We start from the raw sequence: 24,639 nt of genomic DNA, 5'->3' as shown, positions 1-24,639 counted from the left end.
TGCTAACAGTGTGTGCCTGTATACTCATTTAGCTCAGAAGTAACTAGTTACTCTCCAGGAGAGACAAGGATGTACTCACTGGAGGGAGAAAAATGGATTTTCCTTTTTTATCCTTAAAAAGCTGCAGTAATACAAACCCTGGGAGTTCACTTATCTGAGAGAAGGATTTTCAGCCTGTCCTTATCTCTTTCTTTTTTCATTCTCTGATAGTTTCTTTGTACTTTTTTCTTCTGTGCTCTCCCTCATTCTACTGGCTTCTTGTAGGACTTGAGATAATTCTGGGCTAATGAGCCAAATAATTCTGCTTCTGGCTGAGAAGAAAAAATTCAGGGAAAGAGTGGTCTGACAGCAATGTGGAGTGCCTCCCTCTGCTGTTGGGTTTGAGGAAAATGACTCCTTCACTTGGTATCTCTATTATGTTCCACTTGAGGTGGGGGGTGTGCATGTGTGTGTAAAATTAAACTGTCTGTTACTGTCTACATTGCCCTGGGGTTTGGATTTCTGTTCATTCTACCAGTAGACTTAGTAGCAGATGTGCTAGAGCTGTCTGCAGGTTCAGGAAGACCCCTTCCTTAATGTAATTCTTTCTCTGCTGGTGCATGCATTGGCACTTCTTTAAACAAAGGTTAAATTTGTGCAGAAACCAAGGAGTCCTCAGCATTTTTCACTTTTTACTAACAAGGACAGGAGTTTGTTTGGAGTTTCTTCGCTCTCTCTTACATTTGATCTGTTCTTTCATAGCCCTTTCAGTGTCTCTCTTGGTTTGCCCAAATATACCTGGAGTAAAGCATTTGATGTTTCCTAAGAGGTTTTTTTAAAGGGATATTGAAGGGTAGCTGTAGCATAGAAAGTTGCATGGTGGTAATGGCAAGTTTTTCATAAGTGGATGGACCCCTTCTGTAACTGGGCACATACTCTTGAATAACAAATGAAAAAAAGTTACTACTGTTAGTCTAAAAATGCTTCACCTGGTTTTAGAGGGGGAGAGTAAACTGCATTCTGACATGCCTGCCACATTATTATCAAAATTGTCAGCAAAATTACCATTACCGTTTGGGATTTTTTTTACATCCCTTGAGGGTGTCAGAATAGACTGAATCTTGCTTTAGTATTCAGCTCTAGGGATAAACTGCCAGATGGGAAGGGACAGCAGAATAATTGTGAACTGACCAGATTTCATAAGGCAGTATTGGTAACTACCAGTAACTCAAGTCCATTATGTTGCTCTCAATAAACTTTTATTTAATGGAATTATCTTTGATTATGAAAGCCCTTTTAAAATTCAGTATTGCTTCAGCCTGAATTGCTGCTCTATCAAAGGAGGGCATGAGGTCAAATGATTGACTTTTTCCAGCAGAAAGCTCATAGTTTTATTGATTCATAGTGCAGGTTTTTTAAACTTTTCAAGTAGAGATTTACCTTGTTTTGTTTTGATTATGTACATTTCTTCTTCTGGATTCAGGAACAAATTATTTCTTGACCTTGTTTTGTTAGCACTTAAACACCTAATAGTGATGCAGAATAGAAATTGCATACTTTCTAACTAGTAACTAACCCATTATTTAAGGATGTAGAGAACTCTACTGCCATCAAAATGTTACTGGTGGAACACTACACTGACTTTGGCTGTTTTTGTTTTTGTTTTCAGCTTATCCTTTTTGGTTTGAGTAATCAGTTAGTAGTTTCTTTCAAAGAAGAAAACACTGTTGCATTTAAACATCTATTTCTGAAAGACTATCCAGGTGTTGATGAAGACGATTATAGCAGAAGTGTATACACACAGCAGGATGTTTATGACAGCATCTTTTTTGCTATTAATCAGGTAAGTTTTCTGTGTAAACAGTATGCAATGAATGGCATTAAGTCATAGTCACTAAGATGTGTCATTGGTATCTATTTTCTGTTCTAGCTCAGGTATTTGCAACCAGTAAGTTCCATTTTAACTGGAACTTACTGGTTGGGGTGGGGGCATTGTTCAGTGTTGTTTTATGGCTATCAAAATGCACAACTCTGAATTTCTGTTAATATTAGTTTGATTTCCAATTATGTCAAAGAAGTTCTATGGATTTTTACTTTGAGTAGAAATGGGCCTGGGGGTACATATGTGCTAGGTATTCAACGAATTTATGCTTTTAGCTATATTCAATTGCAGCTTTGTAGTGAGATTGCTAGAAGCTTTAGCACTGGAATGCAATGCTTCCAGGAATGTTGGGGCACCAACTTTCATTTTTCTGTATGGCATTTTTAAAGGATTGTGAATAAGACGATTTCCAACTCCCTTAGTTATTTTTTTAAAAAGTGTCAGGGGCAGCTAAACTTATAGATAACACAAATTGGTTGTTGGGATTTCTAACATGTACATTGACTAGAATATAGTTGAAAAGGAGAACAGAAATCTTCCCGTGTTATAAATCAGATGTGGCTCAGGTCTCTTGTGGCCCAGTAAAGATCAGCAGTGTGGGGAATGACACTCTTGATCCTTCCCAGTCCTGGGACATTTGAGCATTTGTGCAATTTTGGGATTTAATTTAGAACTGACCAATGTTTCATGGTTCGGTGATGGCATCTTTTTAAAAAGCCAGTATAGCTGCTCAGGGCTAGTAAAATGCAAAGGTCACCCTAAGTGTCTACAGAAGTTGCTTTTTTGCTATTTAAAGCGCTTTATTGATGTGACCTAACAGAAGTGCATGGCTTTATGGCATTTTTTAAAATGGGTACAGCACTTTAAATTAACCCTTGTTAAATGAGGTATTAAATTTGAAGCGCTGTATTTTACAGCACTTTAGCAACCTATAGCGTTTTAAATAGCTTCAATCCCTTTAGTTTGGGCATGTCCTGATATCAGGCCTCTGCTGCCTGGCAGTTTCTTTGATACTGTGAAGAATGTTCAGTAGAACAAATTTGTAGGGTTTTTTGCTGCACAGAATGAGCCTAGTAGTCTGGCCTGGGAGGGAAGGGGGGGAAGGGGAGGGTTTAAAATACGAGTGTGAGTCCACAATTCTGATCCTGGCATGTACATATGGGTATTTGCTGTCTTTTTTCCTGTAGACTTTTTCCTCAGTTATACTGCTGTTTTTGCTTTTAATATTTCTTCTTTCTTTTCTCACCTTTCCACTTTACTTTTTTCTTTCCTTTCTTTCTTCCTCTTATAGGCACTAAGGCTGATTTGAAGCCCCAGGTAGAAGACAGTAGTGAAGTGATAGATTTTATATCATCAAACAGGATCCAAGTGTGCAATACTGGCATCAAATCAGGTTTCTTTGTATGATGTCTTTATTAAAGAAAAACATCTTCCTGTTTTTAGAGGAGCTTTGTCCACAGTCTTATACTAGACCAGGTAATTTTGCAGCAGTCCACACTTCCAGCCTCTGAGTGATTCTGAAGAAAGGAGAGCAGCAGAGTATGGACCCTGGGCTTCAGAAAAGCAGACTTTGACTCCCTCAGGGAACTGATGGGCAGGATCCTTGGGAGAACAGGCTTAGGGGGAAAGGAGTCCAGGAGAGCTGGTTGTATTTTAAAGAAACCTTATGGGAACAAGTCATCTGGATGTGCAGGAAGAATAGCAAATGTGGCAAGCAACCAGCTTGGCTTAGCAGAGAACTGTTTGGTGAGCTTAAACACAAAAAATAAGTTTACAAGAAGTGGAAGATTGGATGAACAACTAGGGAGGAGTATAAGAATATTTCTCAGGCACACAGAGAAGAAGGAAGACCAAAGCACAATTGGAGTTACAGCTAGCAAGGGACATGAAGGGTAACAAGAAAAGTTCCTACAAGTATGTTAACAACTAGAGGAAGGTCAGGGAAGGTGTGGGTCCCTTACTGAATGAGGGAGGCAACCTAGTGACAGATGATGAGGAAACAGCTGAAGTGCTCAATGCCTTTTTCACCTCAGTCTTCACAGGCAAGGTCAGCTCCCAGACTACTGCACCAGACCACACAGTTTGGGGAGAGAGTGAGCAGCCCTCAGTGGTGACAGGTTAGGGACAGTTGAGAAAATCTGGGTGCGTACTAGTCCATGGGGCCAGATGCAGTGCATCTGAGGGTGCCGAGGGAGTTGGCTGATGCAGTTGTAGGGCTGCTGACCATTTTCTTTGAAAACTCATAGCAATTGGGCTGGGTCCCGGATGATGGGAAAAGGGCAAATATAGTAGTGCCCATCTTTTAAGAAAGGGAAGAAGGAGGATCCAGGGTCCTGAGGCCTATTTTGTTCAATATCTTCATGAACGATCTGGAAGATGGGATGGATTTTGCACCCTTAGCAAGTTCACAGATGGCACCAGGCTGGGGGGTGCAGTAGGGTACAGCTAGGATGCAGAGTGACCTAGACAAATTGGAGGATTGGGCCAACAGAAATCTCATTAGTCCTGCATTTAGGACAAAAGAATCCCATACACTGCTACAGTCTTGGGACCAGTGGGCTAAGCAGGAGCTCTGAAGGAAAGGACCTGGGGGTTACAATGGACAATAAGATGGATATGAGTCAACAGTGTGCCCTGGTTGCCAAGAAGGCTAATGGCATACTGGGCTGCATTAATAGGAATGAACCAGCAGGTTGAGGGAAATAACTATTCCCCTCTATGTGAGGCCACATCTGGAGTACTGTGTCCGATTTTGGGCCCCCCACTATAGAAAGAATGTGGACAAGTTGGGGAGAGTCTAGTGGAGGGCAACAAAAATGGTGAGGGAGCTGGGGCATATGACTTGAGAGGAGAGGCTGAGGGAACTGGGCTTGTTTGCAGAAGAGAAGACTGAGGGTGGATTTACTAGCAACCTTTAAGTACCTGAAAGGTGGTTCCAAAGAGGATGGAGCAAGACTTTTCTCAGTGGTGAAAGATGACAGAACAAGGAACAAAGGTCTCAAGTTGCAGCAAGGGAGATTTAAGTTGGACGTTAGGAAAAAAATTCTTGTTTGGAGGGTGGTGAAACACTGGAACAGGTTACCTAGAGAGGTGGTAGAATCTCCATCCTTGGAGGTTTTTAAGGTACAAAGCCGTGGCTGGAATGATCTAGTTGGGACTGGTGCTGCTTTGAGCAGGGGTTGGAATAAATGACCTTCTGAGGTCTCTTCCAACCCTAATTTTTTATGATTCTATGATTCCAGCTAGATTGAATATATGAAGTTTGTTTTTCAAAGAAAAGGCTGCTGACTTTTTGGAATAAAACTCAAGACAGGACAGTTTCAGGGATTATACATGTTTTTACACCCCTTCAAACTGTTTCAGATTGGCCACCCAGAATTGCTAGGTTCTTTTTTTATAACCTTGACCATATGTAGTTAGGTTCCTGAGCAGGATGCCATGCCACCCTGGGGTACCTTGAGATGCTTCGCATGCAGAGTGCTATGCAATGTTAGCACTTAGTTTGCAAACATGATTCCCAAGAGAAACCCTGAGAAGTGAATGCTTTATAGGGTATGTCTAGAGTGGTGCATCCCCTGTCATACCCCCCTGGCATCAACCGTCATTGGTTTAGAGAGATACTCATGACGGTTCTGTTTAATAATTAGTGAATCTATTATCAATTATTCTATTTAGTCCCTTTTTAAACCTGGCTATACTATCTGCCTCTACAAACTCCTGTGGTAATGAGTTCCACAAGTTAACTGTGTGATCTGTTTGTTGTTGTTTTGGGGGGGATTTAATATAAATAAAAACCAAACCCCTTTCTCTTAATTTTAAACCTGTCTCTTGTAAACTTCAGTGGGTGCATTCTAATTCTAGCATTCTAGAATAGGTGAATAACAGTTCCCTGTTCACTTTGTCCACACTTCATGATTTTTATAGACCTCTGTCACATTTCAAGCCGCCCCCCCTCCCCCCCCCCCCGGCCAAAAAAAATCCTTCTCCTTTCAAAACTCAGGAGTCCTGCCATATCAGCAGAGATTAAAAAGGCTAGCTGCTTCATACCCTAGATCATCTTGAATGCCCTTCTATGTACTTCTTCTAATTTTAATGCATCCTTTCTGAGATGCAGAGACCACTGCATACAGTATTCAGTATTTGGGTGCATCATGGATTTGTGTAGTGGCATGACATCTTCCATTTTGTTTTCAATGCCTTTTTAATGATGTCTAACATTTTTATTTAGTTTTGGGTTGCTGCTGCATATTGAGCTGTTTTGGGTTTGGGGTTTTTGTGGGGGGAGGGGTGGGGGGTTGGTGTTTTTTTTGTTGTTTTTTTTTAAAAGAACTCTTTACAATGACTCTAAGGTCTCTTTCTCAGCATTGTGCACATATAGTTGAGGTTATTTTCCCCAAGTGCATTATCTTGTACTTGTCAACACTGAAGTTCATCTGCCACTTTCTGCCCACTCAGCTTGATGATATCTTTCTGTACTTTTTCTGTCAGCTTGGGATTTGACTACCTGGACCAACTTAGTATCATCTGCAAATTTGGAGTTTTCACTGTGTATCCCCATTTCCAGGTGATTGAAAATGTTGAACAAAACCAAGCCCAGCACATATCCTTGCAGGATCCCTCTTTTGTGCTTCCTGTATCCTGAAAAGTGACCATTTAGCCATATCCTTTGCTTCCTGTCTTTTAACCAGGTCTCAAACCACAAAATAACCTTCCCTCCAATCCTTGGCAGCCCAGTTTTTTAAAAGCCTTTGGGGTACCTTGTTGAAAGGCTTTTTGAAAATCCAAATATGTTATGTCAACTGGATTCCCCTTTTTTATACGCTTGTTAACAGCCTGGGAGAACTCTAGGAGATTGAGGCAGGATTTCCCCTTAGAAAAGCATACAGATAAGCCTTCTGGAAACCTTCAAAGGATGTTTGACTATAGCATTAGCCTGTTGGCAGGGCATTTAGGTGCTCTTGATATTTGTGGTGGAGGTGCATAAGTTAGTTGTGATGGTTTGGCCTTCCTTTATTATCTGTCTGTCAAGCTCCTTTGAGCAATATTCATTGGTGTTCAGCTGAGTTGGCAGACAAACAGTTATTTTCATGGTCACTTCCTAGGCAATGCAAGTGTCTGAATTTTATATGAAGAGCTGAGTCCCTGCTAGTCTCTCCAGTAGTGTACAAGCCTGAAAAGCATGGCCCTAGCAAACATCTTATCTGGCTTATATATAGCTCTTTTCATTGGTAGATCTTAAATAATGTCTGTATTATTCCGTATTGTACAGATCAGAAAATGGGAGGGCAGAAAGGTGAAATGACTTCCCAAACCTTCCAGGCAGCAACTCTTCTTTTCTGCTTTGTCTCCCTAATGGGATAGGGTTGGAAGTGGGAGCAGGGTGATGGGGAGAGGGAAGGGGGAAATAGGAAAGAGCCAAAAATAAAACATTGACAGAACAAGGAGCAATGGTCTCAAGTTGCAGCAAGGGAATTTTTAGATTGGATATTAGGAAACATTTTCACATTAGGAGGGTGGTGAAGCACTGGAACAGGTTACCTAGAGAGGTGGTGGAATCTCTATCCTTGGAGGTTTTTAAGGCCGAGCTAGACAAAGCCCTGGCTGGGATGTAATGGTCTAACTGGGCATGGTCCTGCTTTGAGCTTGGGGTTAGACTAGAAAGATGATCTCCTGAGGTCCCTTCCAACCTTTATTTTCTATGATTCTACGTGGTTTGAGTCTGACTGGGTGGCAATAACCTAGTTGTCTAATAGTGGTGGGTCATCCCAACCCTTTTCTGAAGCTGCTCACCTTGGCTCTTGTCTGGGGCGGTGGGCGGAATTATAATTACCAAAATCATCAACAGTTTGGGGTTTTTCCTCTGAGATGTTTTATTAAAGGCTTCGAATTTCTTTTGTTCTAACTGGCCATCTCATTAAAGCTCTTTTGTTAAGACGATTGTGCTAACTTTGTTTTAAATATATATTTCTAATTCTGAAAATCATAACATTTTTCATGTAAGGGTTTTGAAGCAGCTGGACCAGTTGAGCCTAATACTTTTTAATATAAGTTGCATAATATGCCCCTGGGTAGTAGCAGGATGTTACCAGCTATTTGAGACTTGTGGAGAGTAGTTTAGACCTTGCTGCTGATTTGGAATGTTTGACTCCTGTGTCTGTGTGGCATTCATTTATTTGTGTACCTTGCATGGAGGTTGAACTTGTTGATTTTTGCAATACATGGACAAAGGTTACCTTAAAAGTTGTATTATGGACTAGTCTCATGCAGGAAAGAAAAAAAAAATATTCTTGCCCACACTCATTTACTTAGGCATTAGTAAATACTTAAAGCCATACATTAAGGAATAAGGTAAGAAATAAATTAAGTTAACTGAGACTTTTGTTCTTGAATTAGTACCATCAATTAAAGAATGTATCCCTGGGAACACTTGGTTATGAACATGACGAAGATGATGGGTCAGGCTTAAAAATATGTAAACAGCAGTACAAGAAAGGCACAATGCTTCCGTCCAATGATACGCTGAATATAGATGTTGCCATTGAAACAGGTACAATCCTTCTACAATTTTTAAAAAGTGCTGCTGTGGAGGCTTTCTGTACTGTAATGACAAATCAACAATGATTTTTTTTGAAAAACTAATAAGTTTTTGTGCAGCAGTTGTACTTTTACAATGACATAGGAAAAGTTAACTTGGAAAGATATAGCACTACAAATCTTACAAGTACCCCAGCATTTTGAATGCTGCAAAAATGAGGCAGTACAGGCACAGGCAGATGCAATCCCTCAGATAGAGCCCCCTGGTTTGAGATTATTATAAGAGCGTGTGGCAGCATGCTTTCCAGCCAGGAGGCATTATAAGGAGTTACTAGGACCTGTGGCTCTCCTTCCTGCCTCTCCTCGCCTCCTTCCCTACTCAGGGAGGGGAGTCCATTAGTAAACCTGTTCAGGGACAGCCTGCTGCTTTCAAAGTAGCACCTCAAAACTGGCAGCTGCTCAGGATCTCAGATTAACTTCATTGGGGCTCCACATAAGCAGAGGTGCTTACAATGAATAGTTTGTCAGGTCAGGACCTAACTTTGAGTACCTTCCATATTTGAATCCCTTTTTAAATATAAGACTTGTAAAAATATCTTTCTCTTCCTTTTTTAGATTGTATTCGCTTAGAACCACAGGCACTAGCTAATAAGAAGGTTAATGACTTGGACATAAAGAATTCATCATTTTTCAATCTTGAATTTTATAGGTAAACTTTTTTTAAAGATGCATTAATCATATGAAAATAATGGAATATACTACACTTAACTTTTCTGATTTCTATCTTATTCTTTTTGTTTAGGCTTATACAGGTTGAACTCTCCTTTAAACTTAAGGGCATTGATCTACAAACAATCCACGCCCGTGAACTGCCTGACTGCTATGCATTTCAGAATACTGTAAGTAAATTCCAGGCTTACATGCATAGAATCAAGTTGTCTAAAATTTTGGCAAATTTTGTTTCATTTACAACCTAGCTACAAATTAAAAGTAATAGTATGTAATTAATGACAGTAACAGCTGTGAATTAGGGGTGTGCGAAGTTGGCAGGATTTGATTTGGATTCGGCCTGATTCAGGGGACACTCATTCGATTCGCTGATTCACATCACTGTCTCAATTTGACTTGGTCAAATCTGAATCTGAAGATTCGATTCTGATTTGGAGATAGACAGCTTTATATGTTTTTTCAGATTGAGCGTCCCATGGGAGCGTTGTGGGGTGGAGAAGTACTTCCAGTCCACTTTCGGGTCCGCTATGGAGCGCACAGGGACACTGCTCCCCTGGCCCCCCCCGGCTCGGTGACTGGTGCTTCCTGGGTCTGGGGGGGCACCAGGGGTCCCCCCGCTGCCGATTGGTACTTCTGGTCCACTTCTGGGTCTGTTGCCAAGTGTGCGGGGGAACCCCCTGCGCTCCTGTGGGACACTCCATCCGCCCTATCATCTCAGCGTTCATGAGCTGCGCCTGGAACCTCAAGGTATGTAGAAAAAATGTATAAAGCTGTGTCTATGGCCGAATTGTCGAATGACTCCGATTTGATTCGGAGAGATTAACGGGTCTCCTGATTCGATTCATAGATTTGGCTGCCAAATCGGACCAAATCTCCAAATCAAATTGGTGACTGAAGCTTCGCACAGCCCTACTGTGCATCTTACTGAAGTCAGTAAGATTACAGCTGTGTAAATGAGACAATCTACCAAAGAGGACTCTTGTTTTTCTGACCTGTTTTAGAGCTGGTAACTACCCCTTCTCAGACACTGTTCCCTCTTCACATTATATGAATGTTTTGTTTTTCAGAAGAAAACTCAAAGCTTTGAATTAACTTCTTAAATGTTTTGTTTTAGCTGTTGTCTCAAAAAAAAAAAAAAAAAAGTTTTCAGATGTACTGTCTTCATACGGCTGGGTATTGCTTTGTCTTTCAAGGCCTTTTTAAGACTAGTATAACTTACTATTTTGCTTTTATATATAAAATTCAAATGATGAATTTTTATTTGTGTTTTGCAGATTACTTTCAACAACAAAGCACACAGTGGTAAGGTGAAGATCTACTTTGATAGTGATGCCGATATTCAAGAATGCAAGGATTGGTATATATCTGGTTCCAGTAAGTATTGTGCATGCTGTGTGATGAAAACTTGTTGCTTCCCGCAAATCTTCACTCAATTTCTATTATGACTGGTTCTATATGTGCCCATATTAATAAACAATGGGCTAATTTTACTAAAAAGAACATTCACACTAGGTCGCTATTGACCAGTGAATAATAGAAAGATAGAGATGATTATGGTATCACTCCCTGCCTTATACTCTCTAGTGCATTAATTTAATTTTTTTTTTAAATGGCCCAGGTTTGTAGCCTATGTCATTTCCACAAAGGAGACTGGCATTAGGAAATATTTTTTATATTCACCTTCATTTTTTCTTTTAATTTTCTCCTAGTTGTACATTCTTTTTCTGTGCTAGTGATAACCCTTCTTCCCTTCTCCTGTTCTCACCAAATGCATGTAGTCATTTATTTTGTTCCTCCTTGGCTGTCTGTTTGGGAGATATAGCCAAGTGGGCTAGGAAGTGAGATCTTGTTTTTATTCTTGTCTCTGCTGGTGTTCTCCCTGAACTTACCTCTTTTTATTTACCTGGATTTCCCTATTGGCCTTTGCATTAACTTTCTCTGACCATGGTAGTGTTGGCACCACCTCTTGTTTTCCTATCTTATTTCTCTGAGCAGAAAGATTAATTTAGCTGTGTGTTTCTTTTTTTGTTTTATTTTTAAAGGGGAGGCAGCAGACTAGCTGTTTAGAGAGGCATGAACTTTCATGGCCAAAGGGACATCCTGTGTATAGAGCTCAGTGGGGATAGGAGCAAGGAGTAAGATCAGTAAACTCTAAATTAAACTAATCAACTATTTATTCCCATTTCCCCTCTTCTCCCCCACACCTGGCACTCTAGAGAACACAAGGACTAGAAGGGGTTTAGTGTAGAAACAGTGCTAGTATACTAGAAATTTCTAAGGGGCAGACAAAAGCCAGCTTGAGAGCTGGTTTATATTGCCAGAGTCAGTCTGAAGATCTGTGTTGCAACAGGAGCAAAAACCTATTTCAAAAGAGTATATTTTTGTTACTTAAATGCATGTGCATCTCCTAGGCATTTCTAAGGTCCTGGATGAAATATCTGACTATGGTCCCATAACGGTTATTTCAGTCACTTTAGTACCTCAGCAGAAGGAATCTCTGGGTATACAGTTTAATCCTTATGGATCTGTGCCATGTGCTCTGCTCCTGTGTTCACCTGATAAGTAAACAGTTGTTCCTCCCTTTGTGGGTTGTGATCTAAGATGCATGCAGGCAGCTATACAAAAGCAGTTAACCAGTGGTCTGCTTGTCAGACTTACCAGATACAAGGGTGATGGCTCACTGGTTAAAATGACTATGTAATGTCATCAGCAGGGATCCTGATTTTCTCTGTTAAAAAAATCCAGAATTATCTGATTAAAAACCCCAAAGTCTGTGTTTTTCTGTGATTAAAATGAATATATATAGGTAACCGTTGAACAAAATGTTTTATTGATATATTTACAATTTTAAGGCAATTTGGAAGCCTAACAATACCTCAGTCATTATAATAAAATTCTAAATACCTATATATGTTGGTGTTTGATTTGGGGTTTTTAATCATGGAAAATCAGAGCTCGCCCTGTCCCCTTCACTCACCAGGATGAAGGTTGCCCCGCCACTGCTTTGTGGCACTGAGCAGCCCTGATATGCTGGTACCCTGTCCCTGCCATTTGATTCTTCTATCACTTAGTTTCAGTAAGCTGAATTTCAACACAGGCTTTTCGAGCAATGATGAGTACTGAAACTCAGGCACCTGCAACTTTTTTTTTCCCCCTGGAACTTTAAAATTCTTTCCTTTTGACTAGAAGCTTACTGTGACTCTAAGGGCTTTGTGAGAAATAAGATTGTCCATACTGCTATTTCTGGTGAGCAATACAAATAAGAGCAGTATCTACATTTTTCTTGCATTGTTTAAGCATTCTTCTGATCTTAAGGAAGATATGAATGTTTTTAAAGGCTTCACTTCAGAAAAATGCTTAGTAAGGCAAAGTGCTACATGCCTGTGTCACCAGTTTTTAATGAATGTGAACCTCACAATTGCTATTAAAGGCTAGGATACAGTAGTAAAACTGATAGGATTTTGTGTTGCACTACAGGAGGTCTTGATTTTAAAAAGAACAATGCAGGAAGAATTTTCTCTTTAGCCAAATGACCCATTACTTTTTTTTTTTTTTTTTTGGTATGGTTGGAGTTAGGGGCAGATTCAATGGGGGGGTGCAGCAATGCAGTTGCATTCCCCTTCTGGTACCATCACCTCTGTCCCCAAGTGCAGCAGAAACCCCAAAGCTATTCATCTCCCACCCCAGCCACAGTGGGCAGGTTTCTTCTTCCTGCTCTTGCTCCCTACTGCCCCCACCCTGTGTCACCCTGCTGGCTGGGAGCAGGCACTGAAGGAGGAACCTGCCCCACACTGCCCTGGGCTGATGCAGGGTGCCCCAGAACCACTCTTGCCCCATTCCAGCTGTGCTGCAGGGAGCAGCTGTGTGGGGAGCTGGGCTTGGCTGAGGATGGGGGGGGCATCAAAGGGTTCTTCCTCCAGTGCCTGCTCCTAGCCAGCAGGAGACACCTGCAGGGAAGGGGTGAGGGGGGAGCAGTACTAGGGGGAAAAACCTGGGTGTTGCCACTGCTGTTTGACAGAGCCTGGCTCCATATGCTCTGGGACTCCCCCTAACCCCCTCCTCCCCGCTGAGTCAGCCTGGGGTAGCAGTGGTAGTGGGCAGGTCATGCCCCCACAAAGTACATCTGCTCCCTGCCTGGCTCCCTGGTGTCACCTGCCAGCCCAGGGGCTGCAACCATGCCTTGTTCCTACCCCACTTCCCCACCTGAAGGGTGTTGTACTGTACCCCCATTTAGTCAATCCTGGATCTGCCCATGATTGGAGCCCACCTACTTATTGCTCCCTCTTCTACCCTAGTCTTAATGATATTGGAGTTGTGTTATTTAGTTTTCTACTCATTTGTGTTCTGGGGCTTGTAGCCATGTATTAATTTCTTACAACTGTCTATTTTCCTGTAATTTACCTGCATAACAAATAGTTGATTAGTTTAATTCAGTTTACTGATCTTAGTTGATAAATGGCTTCGTTCTGTACTATGTGCAAAATGCTTACATACAAAAGGCTATTTAAGTCCCTGAATAAATATCAGAAGGCATGCATATATTATATTTTATTGTGTGTGTGTGTATGAAATATGTAAAAAAAAAAATTACTTTTGACACATTTTTGAAAAGAAGGAATATATTTACTTAAATTGAGAGAATTCTCTCTCCACTGGATCTGTTGAATATTGTCACTGACTTGGAAATGTGCCTTGAATTTCCTTGCTGCTGTAGCAGTTTTTGGTATAAGTTGAGAGATCCATAAAACAATATTTATTTCATCTTCATAGATGTTGGGGGAAGGTGAGGGAGGGAAATCCTTCTGTTTAATTAAGTTCATGTGCCAATTTCTGTCATATGCAGCTTCTGTGAAGTAACTAATACACTTTGAAAAAAATGGATGAGTAGAAAGACATTACTCTATGGTAGGCAAAATTTGATCTGTCAACAAAATTTCTTAATTTCAAATAGTTTAAAGAAAATTGCATTACTTTCAGGCTGTTTTTGAAGTAAGATAACAATATAACTGCTTCAATACTTATTGAAGCTCTTTGTCATTTGCAGACCACTTTTTAAGTTCTTTGCTGAAACAAATATGTAGAAATCTAATTCTTCATATTTTTTTAAATAGTTGTTCAGAAGAACACTCAGTACATTCTGGTGTTTGATGGATTTGTCATTGTAAGTTGCTTTGCTTCCCTTATTCTCTGCACACGATCCATTATTCTTGCTCTAAAACTTCAAAAAGTAAGTACAGCTTTCTTGTCTCTGTGTATTATGTTCCCACTGTTTTCTAAGTTTTTAGTTCTACTGAACAGTGATTTAATTTTGGGTTGTTAGGTGAATGTGATGCACTCTTAGAAAGCATGGAGGCAAGATAGGAAACGGTCTAGGTCCAGCCTGAGAGCTCAGTTTTACTGCGTGCCTCTACAGCTAGTTGCTCCCAGCAGTGCAAAGTAGCACTCCTGAATGTTTCTGTAATAAAAAAGATAATTTAATATCTACAAGGTGAAATCTTTGCCCATTAACATCTTCTGGATGTTTTGCAATTGACTTTGTTCAAAGAATCTTGTATAAAATTCTCCCAAACTTTGCATTTCTTGTTCTAAGCAGCAAAAAGCATGCATCCTTAAAATAAGTGTTCTTAACCCTGAGTTCTGAGTTGTTTTTTTTTCTTTTAAATGTTCAGACATTTAAATTTTCATTAAGTAAATTCCTGAAAGGAGGGGTCTGATACTTTTTCTTACTTTTTCTGGTTGCTGTTCGTTGGAAAATCTGCTCCTGAAGGGAGCTAGGGTGTGGGTGCCTAAGTGGAAAGAGGAGAACACAGGATATATAGTATCCAGTTACCTTAATCAACATGCTATCTGTGTAATCTGCAAACAGGACAAAGGTGAATGGGACACAGTTCAGCAAAGGGTTTGTCATACTGGTCTGAGGAGCTGGGATAGGAGCACTCACCTGTCAGTAGGGGACGCAAGGGACAGTCAGTGAGTTGGCATGCATAATGTAGAACATGCAGTTGGTATGAACAGCAGTAAAAATAGCGTTTACGTGGCAGAGATGCAATTAAATATCTCTTTTCCTATGCTGACTTGTTGTTGTTGTTACTATTGTTGCCTTCATATTAATCTAACTCTAACAAATAATATAGAAGCAGTATGTTCTTTCAACATGTCTAATTCAAGTATGTACTTGAGCTCTGCTCTGGTGCTAGAGCACTTGTAGGAGAGATTCCTTCTCCAAAAGGGGGAATCAGTAATCGGATATCTAAATACTTATTTAATGCAGAGATTTGTGAATTTTTTCCTGGAAAAATATCAACGCCACGTCTGTCATGCTGACCGTCTGGAATTTATAAATGGATGGTATGTCCTGGTGATTATCAGTGATATGATGACAATTGTTGGATCTATACTTAAAATGGAAATAAAAGCCAAGGTGAGAGTTAACATTCTAATGTTGTTCTTGCATGCATTTAATCTTATGTGTATTAAACCTGCTTGCAGTAAGGGAAACCAAATCTGACTGTTCTGTTTCAGTAGTTTGGTCTGGTTTCTCTTCTTTTTTGTTGCTATTACTTTTCCTCCTCATCCATTGCCACCAGTTGTGCATTTTCTGTCTGGTACCAGCTCAGCTCTCAGCTCTCAGACCAGAGTGCGTTGTACTTCTTTATCTGGGCTTACACTTTCCCTCTTGAGTCCTTAAGGCAAACACTAAAGCAGATGCAAAATGTATATACATTAGTTTTGTAGAACTACATAAAAAGAAAATGAACAATTATATAAAGTAGATATGGTTATAGGTACTTTTGAAAGATTAAACGCATGTGGCTCATGCTGTATTTTAATAAAGCCAACAAAAAAATCTGCCCTTAATGTCCAGGTTTTTTTACATGCATTAAAATTCTGTAGAAGGTGTGCTAACACTCTGCAAATTGTTGCCTCTTGTTTGTCTCAGCAGTATGTAGAGATTACACCTTCAAGATGAAACTGGATGCTTATCTTGCTGGAATCCTATGACCCCAGCTGACGTCCTGCCCTTTGGGCGGGGGGCTGGACTTGATGATCTTCCGAGGTCCCTTCCAGCCCTAATGTCTATGAAATCTATATTTCAAGGATCAGGGTCTAAATATGCCAGGCATGACTACATGAGGAACCATGTTTGTTATGTGTACCTGGGACATGGAGTAGAAATATTACCATCACTTCTTAAGAAGTGACTAATGAGCAGTGCTTTTGTTATAAACGATACTCTGAATAAGATCAATCAAGAAATGGTCTCTTGACAAACAGTAGACTCTAAGGCTAGGGACAGAAATTGCACACAAACCATGGTATAAGTGAACAGAAACGGGCTCAAGTCTGTAACACAACAGAAGTTCAGTGTACATAAACTACCTTCAAAGTGGCCAAAACCTGTTTAAGATCAATCTGGATGGATGTAGTATCAGACTTAACTCGTTTAGGTTAAATTGATTTATTGAACTGTGAAGATTGAATCTACTCAGCCTCAGGCTTTTTGACATCTGTACTAAAGTGTACCCAAACTCTAGGGCATAGGAGTGGAACTGTAACTGCAGTAACTTGCTTTCATGGACTGCCTAGGCCACAAGTCCAGTGGTGTCTTGCTAGTCCTTTGCAACAAGCTCATTCTAGAGAGCAACAAATGGTTTTTGTTGTTTTGGGGTTTTTTTGGGGGGGGTGTCTTTTTCCCTTTCCCACAACACAGCCATATGTTAACAGAATGTGCGTATTCACGCAGACTGATGCATTTGTATAGGGGTGCTCTGGAATATCTGGGCAGACAGCATGCTCTGAATGCTAGTGAGACATGTGCACAGAATAGCACAAGCAGTATGTGAACAAGGGTTGACGAAATTGGTCACAGGCGCAGTGGGGAGATAAAAACTTTAGGGTGCTGTCAGACGTAGACGGAAAACAAAACAAAACAAAGAGTGTTTTACCAGAAGAGGAATTGCATCAGTTTGACCCAGCTCCCCAGTATCTGTATAGCTTGCACACTTCAGCGTGGCTTTCTGGGGCTTTTATCTAATAGATGAATCAGCTATACACTGGGGAGCTGGGTCAAATTGATGCAGTTGCTCTTCTGGGAATGTGCTGTGCTCAGTGCAGGGGCACACTGAGCTGAAAGTAAAGCACTGGGGTTTTTTTTTTGTTTTGTGAGTTTGTTTTACCCGTGTCTGTGAACACCCTTAGTTTCTTCTACCTGTTTTCTGTGACTGTTTGGCAGTTCTAGGCCTCAAAGCAGAGCCACATACAATTACTTCTTATGGCCATGAGCAGTATAAACCCTTTGTGTAGACAGAAACTGTTTCAAGTTAACAGGGTCACTAGGTGGTCATTAATGCTGCTGAAAATATTAGTGTAGGCAGAAGCACCATCACTAGTTTTGCCATAAACTGAAGAATAATAAATACTAAGCTCTTTTTCTGGACTTCCATGAGAATTCAATCTAATTGTGTAATGTTCTTGTACCCATGTTGAAAGTGATGCAGTGCTCAGAGGTTTTAAGCGAATTCTTGTTCTTGTGTGCTTTGTTATCCACAGTCCAACAGGAATTGGAATGTAAACTGAGGCTGCTTAGACTAATTGTATTCCAATCTTCCAGTCTTTCCATATGGATTTTAAAGCTGTATTGTTTCATGCAAAGGTGTCTCTCAATATGTTTTGTTACTCATTTGTGTGTTGCATTTTTCAGAACCTCACAAGCTATGATGTTTGCAGCATTTTACTTGGAACATCCACTCTGTTTGTTTGGGTTGGAGTCATTAGATACTTAGGATATTTCCAAACATACAATGTAAGTATGGAATCGGGTGTTCAACAGCTGGAACATGTTTGTTGTTCGCTTCCATATCATTTAACGTGTCCTTTTTATTGTCTCTTCCTTTATACCCCACTTTTCCAGGTGCTCATTTTAACAATGCAGGCATCACTACCCAAAGTGCTGAGGTTTTGCTGTTGTGCTGGGATGATCTATCTTGGCTATACTTTCTGTGGCTGGATTGTACTGGGGCCTTATCACGAAAAGGTATGTAACTATTAGGAGACCTTAAAAATGAAGTAACTGCACAAATATCTGAAATAAGAAATCTTCATTAAATATTTAGATACAAATCTTCATTATAGTCTTTACTTCATGTATGTAACTTGAGGTTAGGGAGCCCTGTATTCTCAACATGTAACTAAATAGGTGAAGGTTTTTAAGGCAAAATGTATCTTGGCCTTAAATAAGCAGCCATTACTATTGCATCCACAATGTGTGTATATAAATTTCCCTGCTGCCATTTCAAATACTACCACAATAGCACTTGCACCAGAACTTCCTGACATTCTCCCACCTTTTGTTGTTGCACTGGAGCTGAACCATGCTATCCTGTATGTGCAACCTGGATGCTGACACTTTTAGCCCCCACTTGTCATCTTGGGGGGTTTTCATTGCTTGTAGCTTTTACCCTTAGAGGAGTAGTAGGAAAAACTTTTGCACACTTGATTGTGATCCTAAAATATGATGATTTGGAAAATCAGTAAGTTTAGCATTTATGCAGGACAGCTCCAAGCATTGTTCACTACGTCACAAAATAAAAATAGCAGTTTAAATAAATATCAAAGGCTAGTTACTTGGCTTGATGTGTAAAGTGCTCTAACAAGGAAAGAACAACTGGTTGGAGATAAGAGATTTGTTTCTGAGTATTCATAATCATGTACTTGCTGATGTGTGTTGGAAGCAGTGTATTAACTGTTTTTTCATTGTTTGGCATCATTTTAATGCTGTAACATTTTAATGCTGTAACACAAACCTGTAATGTCTTGCCCCTATGTTAGGAATTTTAAGAAACCAAATACAAAATGTGTATTAATCTTATCCTTGGCACTTAGTGACATCATCTAAACTACATGCAGACTGAATACTGCCTAAAGCTTTTTAGAAATCTCCCCAGAAAACCTACAATAGATTGCAGGATTGCACACAGTAAACTATAAGGAACAATCATTTCCCTGAGATGCTGACTCGCCAAATCTTCAAGTAGTGAGCATCTTAATTGTATAAGTGAGTGAAAGCGTAGTAAACAAATGCTTGACTAGTTATCTTTTAAAACTGTCTTGCTCAGTGTGGCATATTGATAAGGAAATCAATTTTTAGCTTTAGTTACTGTGGTTTGTAATGCTCTAGCAACTGTTTCATCTCTCACTAGAGGGCACTATTGTCCTGCACAGAGCAGCCTAGTGCAGGCACCTTGCTTTTCCATGTGTTTGTAATTTTGACTGCAGTCTGAAAAAGGCATGACTTGATTCTCATCCAAGCTCATCTTCAGTGTCACTGAAAGTCTTGTGCAGAATGTGATAATGGAAGAGTCCCTGGCTTAATGTCCCACCAATCTGACACTCCCAGGAATAAAACCTTGTGTAGCAATCTAGTGAGATTTGTCTCCAGGATAGTGCAGTGGAAAGATATGCAGCATTATGTGAAGCAGTAGGTAGTAAAGAACTGTGTTTTTGTTGTTGGTTTCTTTTGGAGTTTTTTTAAATGAAGGAAAGATAATAAGTGGTAAAGGTGGAGGAGGAAGAGAAGCGTAATGTTTGGTGATAGCCCTCCTTTACTATCTCGAATTTTCTGTATCACCCACAAGCCTTGATACTTGGGATTGGGAGTAACACAAAACTCCCCACTCATTTTCCTAGTGGGAATTATTTAAGCCCTATGGGGAGCTCTTGTGTTTCCACTTCTGTCTTCCCCCCTACCCCACAACTTGTGGTTTCAGAGAAGCCTTCTCCAATGAAGAGGTAGATTCCCTGTTGTGATGGGGAAGGGGCAACCGATAAGCAGTGTGACTAGCATGGAAGAGCTCTCTCCCTGGTTGTTCATTGAACTGCTTTTCTGTCTCAGAAGTAAGAAGCTTGAACAAGTAGTTTCAGGTGGCTATGCATTAGAGCACTCAGCCTGCTCCAAAATCCCCCCTCCCCCATTTTTTCTTAAAACCTTTACTTTTTCCTCCAAATTTTGTAGAGTCACAGCATTTGGAGCCAAATATGTATCAAAATAAAAACAAGGCACTCCTGGAGCAGAACATTACACCTGTGGTCCAGACCAGTCCTGGTGCTTCTGTTACAATATGCTCCCATTATCCGTAAATTTACACTGGTCGCTTAATCTCAGTTTGTTAACTTATTTAAGTCTTTGAGTTTTAATAGCTGTTATGTCTAGAACCTTGTTACACAGAATGACTTAAAGGTGGGATCAACAAATGATTTCTTTACAGTAACTTCTACTGTGAATTAGTTTAAATATTTGCTTAATTTTGTGTATAATGAGAGTTGTCAACTCTCTCTTACAGAACAGTTTCAAAGTGAGTTCTAGGTTTGGAGTATGAATTGGAAAATGAGTATTGAGTTGCCCTGTGTTTCTGCAATTGCATTTTTAAAATGCCACCAAATAAAAAACTTGGTGTCTTTCTGAAAACCCTCTGCCCCATTTCCTGCCCCTCATCCCTTGCAAAGGTTAGAGTAACGGTAGCGACTCCATTTGTGTGCTGCTTGAAATACAGAGAACACATGAAATCTAACAGATCTACCGATGTATTAAATGCAGATTTTTCAGTCTTTCATCCAAAGAGTGATGGACTGAGTCAGAAGACCTGAGTTCTATTTTCCCAGTAACTCAGTGTTAAGTCACAAACTCTCCATGCCTTTAATCTCCTCATTATGTGTAGAAAAGCACAAACTACACCTTATAAGCAGTGTAAGATACCTTAATGAAAGTTGCTGTGTAGGTTCTGATGGCTACTTGTTTATATTTTCTGCCAGGGTGTCAAGGGGTTATCTTGCTGTCACCAATACTAAAGTAAAATGTCAAGTGCATATATATGGAAAAGAATTCTGTCTGCCTCTGAGCCAAATGATTATGCCATCACGGATTTGGTTTTAGGGTGACTTTGCTTTGAGTAAACACTTGGAAAAATATTTGGCCCTCTTTCTTTTCCTCCCTCTCATCTGGATGCATTAATTAACCTTAGAACCTAGGGAAAAGAGGGGAAATGAAGTCACTTTCACTATTTTATATTTGTTTGTCTTCTTTTTTTCTTTTCCCCTAGTTTGAAGACCTGAACACAGTTGCTGAATGTCTGTTTTCTCTGGTGAATGGTGATGACATGTTTGCAACTTTCGCTCAAATACAACAGAAGAGCACCTTGGTGTGGTTATTCAGTCGACTATATCTGTATTCCTTCATTAGTTTGTTTATATACATGATCCTCAGCCTTTTTATTGCACTCATTACAGATTCCTATGATACTATAAAGGTAAATCATTGTCTCTGTTACTCTCTCTTCTAATTAATTATTCAGCATTCACTCTCATTAGTTAAACCATAATGCTGGACAAATGAAAGGGCTCCTGAGGTGCTGAGTGATTTTAATGCATAGTGAGGATAACCAAAAACTTTTAGCTTAAGATATGTGGGATGGGGAGTGGGAGGCAAATAGAGTGAATTTCTTTCATCCACGGACTGGTATGAAAAAGTAATTTAATATGCACCTTCTCTCTCCCACTTTCCACTTTTGCCTGGGTTTAACTTATGGGTCAGAACAATAGCTTGAGGGAGAGAAAGGGGAAGGTTAAAATCTGAAATGCTTGTTCTATGGAGCTGGGGATTTTTTACTAGATGTCTAAGAGCATTTGCATAGCAGCAAAACATTTGACTGAAGCTGGTCCCCAGGATGTACTAACACTAGTGGGGAAGAAGAGAGGAAGAGAAGCAGATCAGTTAAAATAGCTTAACAGTACAGATCTGAATCTTGCAGCCATCAGTTGCTTACTGAATGGTATTACCTGTGCTAATTAATAACAAGCTAGAACCACAGCACTCACAGGGTCAGAGAACATCTCCAGATTGCTCCCTTCATTCTTACCCTCTAAAGGTATCTCCCTTATTTAGTAGTACCATCTGTTGTTACATACTTGCTTCCTGGTGATTTGGGTGACCTGTTGGAAGGCTTTATTTAGAAACCAGCCTCTAGTTATTGTCCCTGTGTCTTCCTGCCAGGTATATAGCAGGGTAGTAGTAGCTATGTAGTGGAAGTATATGAAGCACAAAATTAGGGTAGCCAAAGGCTTTTTTTCCCCAAACATTTCAAAACATGATTGGTTGACAGTTTCTTGATGGTCAGGTAAACTGAGGAGGCATAGGGTTTACTTTGTTTATTTCCTTTGAATCAAAATACTTAAAGGAGAACTAGTTGAATGTCAGTATGTTGAAGTATCTTGGATAGCATCATCTACAAGAAGTGTTGACAAAACTTAAGTCATTGCTCATGGTTTCTGCTTCAAGGCATTCAGAAAGTTGCAGTTGGAGTTATTTAATAAATCAGAACCCAGTGTATAAATTACTATATTTACTGCTAATTTGTAGGAGTGAGCAAAGACCCTGCTCTTATTTAAAATAAAAAAAATGTATCCAGGAAGCTATACAGGAAAGGCCTAAAAGGGGATATCTGAACTGTATTTATCTTTTTTTTTTTTTATATATATAGCTTTTCTTCTGTTCCTCCAGCTATGCTTCTCTCAGCTGTAGGGATAGCTTCATCTATTAATGTAGTTTGCAGCACTAATTTCAACACTGTTCTGGTAGGCTTAGAACATTGTTGCAGGGGATGATTTTTTATGTACTCTAAGGTATTCTATTTTCCAGAAATACCAACAAAATGGCCTTCCAGTGACAGATCTTCATGAATTCCTAAAAGAATGCAGTAGCATAGAGTATGGAAAGGAACTGCAGGCTTCTGTACCTTTCATCTGCTGTTGTGGAAGGTTAGTACAGTTGCTGTATTGATTCTATGAACTGTACAATTTTAAGCACCCTAGTGTTGGTTCTGTTGCCAGTATAGTTTTTCACTGCTGCAGGCACCCCAGAAATCTAGCTATAGAATGGTCAGCTTCCTGAGTATATTACCCCTTTTTCTCTCTTGTTTGACAGCCTAGTTATTTCCTTAAATGTAATCATGGTAGGGGAAGGGGAAAGAGGCAATTTTGTGTTTAATTGCAACTTTTTTTGTAATGTGCTTTGAGACAACCAGGTGAAAAATACTGCAAGAGGTAGGCAGTGTTGGTAAGTGCACATGGAGAGATGAGTGAGGTCAGGAAAGTCCATAGATCTGAAACTTTCAGTGGTCACACTTGAAAATAGGCTGCAGATACAGGCAGACCTAGACAGGCTGGCAAGTTGGGCGGATCAGAACCAGGTGAAGTTCAGTATTGAGAAATGTAAAGTGCTCCGTCTGGGGTTGAACAATCCCCAACATACTTACAGGCTTGGTGGCGCCAAACTGACTAGCACCACGACTGAAAGGGACCTAAGGGTAATAATAGACCATAGCATGAACATGAGCTGTCAGTGGGATGCTGTAACCAACAGAGCAAACAATACTCTGACACATATATCAACCGATGCATCTCATGTAAAACCAAGGAAGTGATTCTTCTGCTTTACTCGGCATTAGTGAGACTGCAGCTGGAGTACTCCGTCCAGTTGTGGGCGCTGCACTTCAACAAGGATGTGGAAAGTCTTGAGAGAGTCCAGAGAAGAGCCACCCATATGATCAGAGACTTGCAAGGCAAGCTGTAGGAGGTAAGGCTGAGGGACTTGGGCCTCTTCACCCTAAAAAAGAGAAGGCTGAGAGGGGACTTGGTAGCAGCTTACCGCTACATCATGGGAGTACATCAAGGGCTTGGTGAACATCTGTTCACCAGGGCACCCTTGGAGAAAACCAGAAGTAATGTCCACAAACTCCGAGAACACCGTTTCAGGCTTAACACTAGGAAAAATGTCTTCACAGTTAGGGTGTCCAGACTGTGGAATAATCTCCCTCCAGAGGTGGTGCCATCACCTACCCTGGAAATCTTCAAGAGGAGACTGGATGTTCACTTTGCTGAGGTCACCTATTTGGTGCTTGCCAGGATCAAAATTTGACTATCATGGCCACGTCCAGACAAGTGTGGATGTTTGGTTCCCCAGGGAATGCCTGTGCCACACATGCTGTGGTGTGTGGCAGGTTACCCTGGGTGGGGTAGGGGAGGTTGGGGCCAGCAACTTTGCTGGCCCTAGCAGTCTTACCTGGGAGCCTGGCTGCCAGCTGGAGTGTGGCTCTGGCTAGCCAGGCTCCAGTTTTTGGTGGTGCGTGGTGCCACCACGTGTATCACCCTGCTTTTTTTCTGCGCAGGTTTTTTTGACCCCAGGATCTCCCGGGATCAAAAAATTCCCCTGTGCTGCAAGGTAGCAGCATGGGGAATTCCTGAATGTGCAGTGTGTGGCACCACAGGTGGGTAAAACAAGTGACATCTCTGCAAATTGCAACCTTTGAAGCAAAACAAGGCAAGCCATGATAAGGGAAAATAATTTCCAGTAACCTCCTTTCTAGAGACCCTGGAACATCACCTGAGTTATTTGGTAATGCCCATCATAGATTTCAGGGTCAGAAGGGACCTATTAGATCATCGAGTCCAACCCCCTGCCCCAG

The 24,639-nt window shown here is 40.5% G+C and overlaps 1 protein-coding gene across 3 annotated transcripts in view; it reads left to right on the top strand.

Annotated features, from left to right (window-relative positions):
- Positions 1 to 24,639, top strand: part of MCOLN2 (mucolipin TRP cation channel 2) — a 35,377-nt gene that overhangs the window by 7,679 nt on the left and 3,059 nt on the right. For all 3 annotated transcript variants that reach the window (XM_006277510.4, XM_059728010.1, XM_014594590.3), the window contains exons 3-13: positions 1,649 to 1,822; positions 8,255 to 8,408; positions 9,011 to 9,104; positions 9,198 to 9,294; positions 10,399 to 10,498; positions 14,236 to 14,351; positions 15,396 to 15,545; positions 17,826 to 17,927; positions 18,036 to 18,158; positions 21,220 to 21,426; positions 22,815 to 22,933. In XM_006277510.4, the coding sequence (XP_006277572.2) occupies positions 1,649 to 1,822; positions 8,255 to 8,408; positions 9,011 to 9,104; positions 9,198 to 9,294; positions 10,399 to 10,498; positions 14,236 to 14,351; positions 15,396 to 15,545; positions 17,826 to 17,927; positions 18,036 to 18,158; positions 21,220 to 21,426; positions 22,815 to 22,933 (1,436 nt within the window). The remainder of the gene's footprint in view (positions 1 to 1,648; positions 1,823 to 8,254; positions 8,409 to 9,010; positions 9,105 to 9,197; positions 9,295 to 10,398; positions 10,499 to 14,235; positions 14,352 to 15,395; positions 15,546 to 17,825; positions 17,928 to 18,035; positions 18,159 to 21,219; positions 21,427 to 22,814; positions 22,934 to 24,639) is intronic.

The sequence above is a fragment of the Alligator mississippiensis genome, chromosome 5 (genome assembly GCF_030867095.1).
Source record: "Alligator mississippiensis isolate rAllMis1 chromosome 5, rAllMis1, whole genome shotgun sequence".
Lineage (NCBI taxonomy): Eukaryota > Metazoa > Chordata > Crocodylia > Alligatoridae > Alligator > Alligator mississippiensis.
This window is presented reverse-complemented; position numbering and strand designations above follow the sequence as displayed.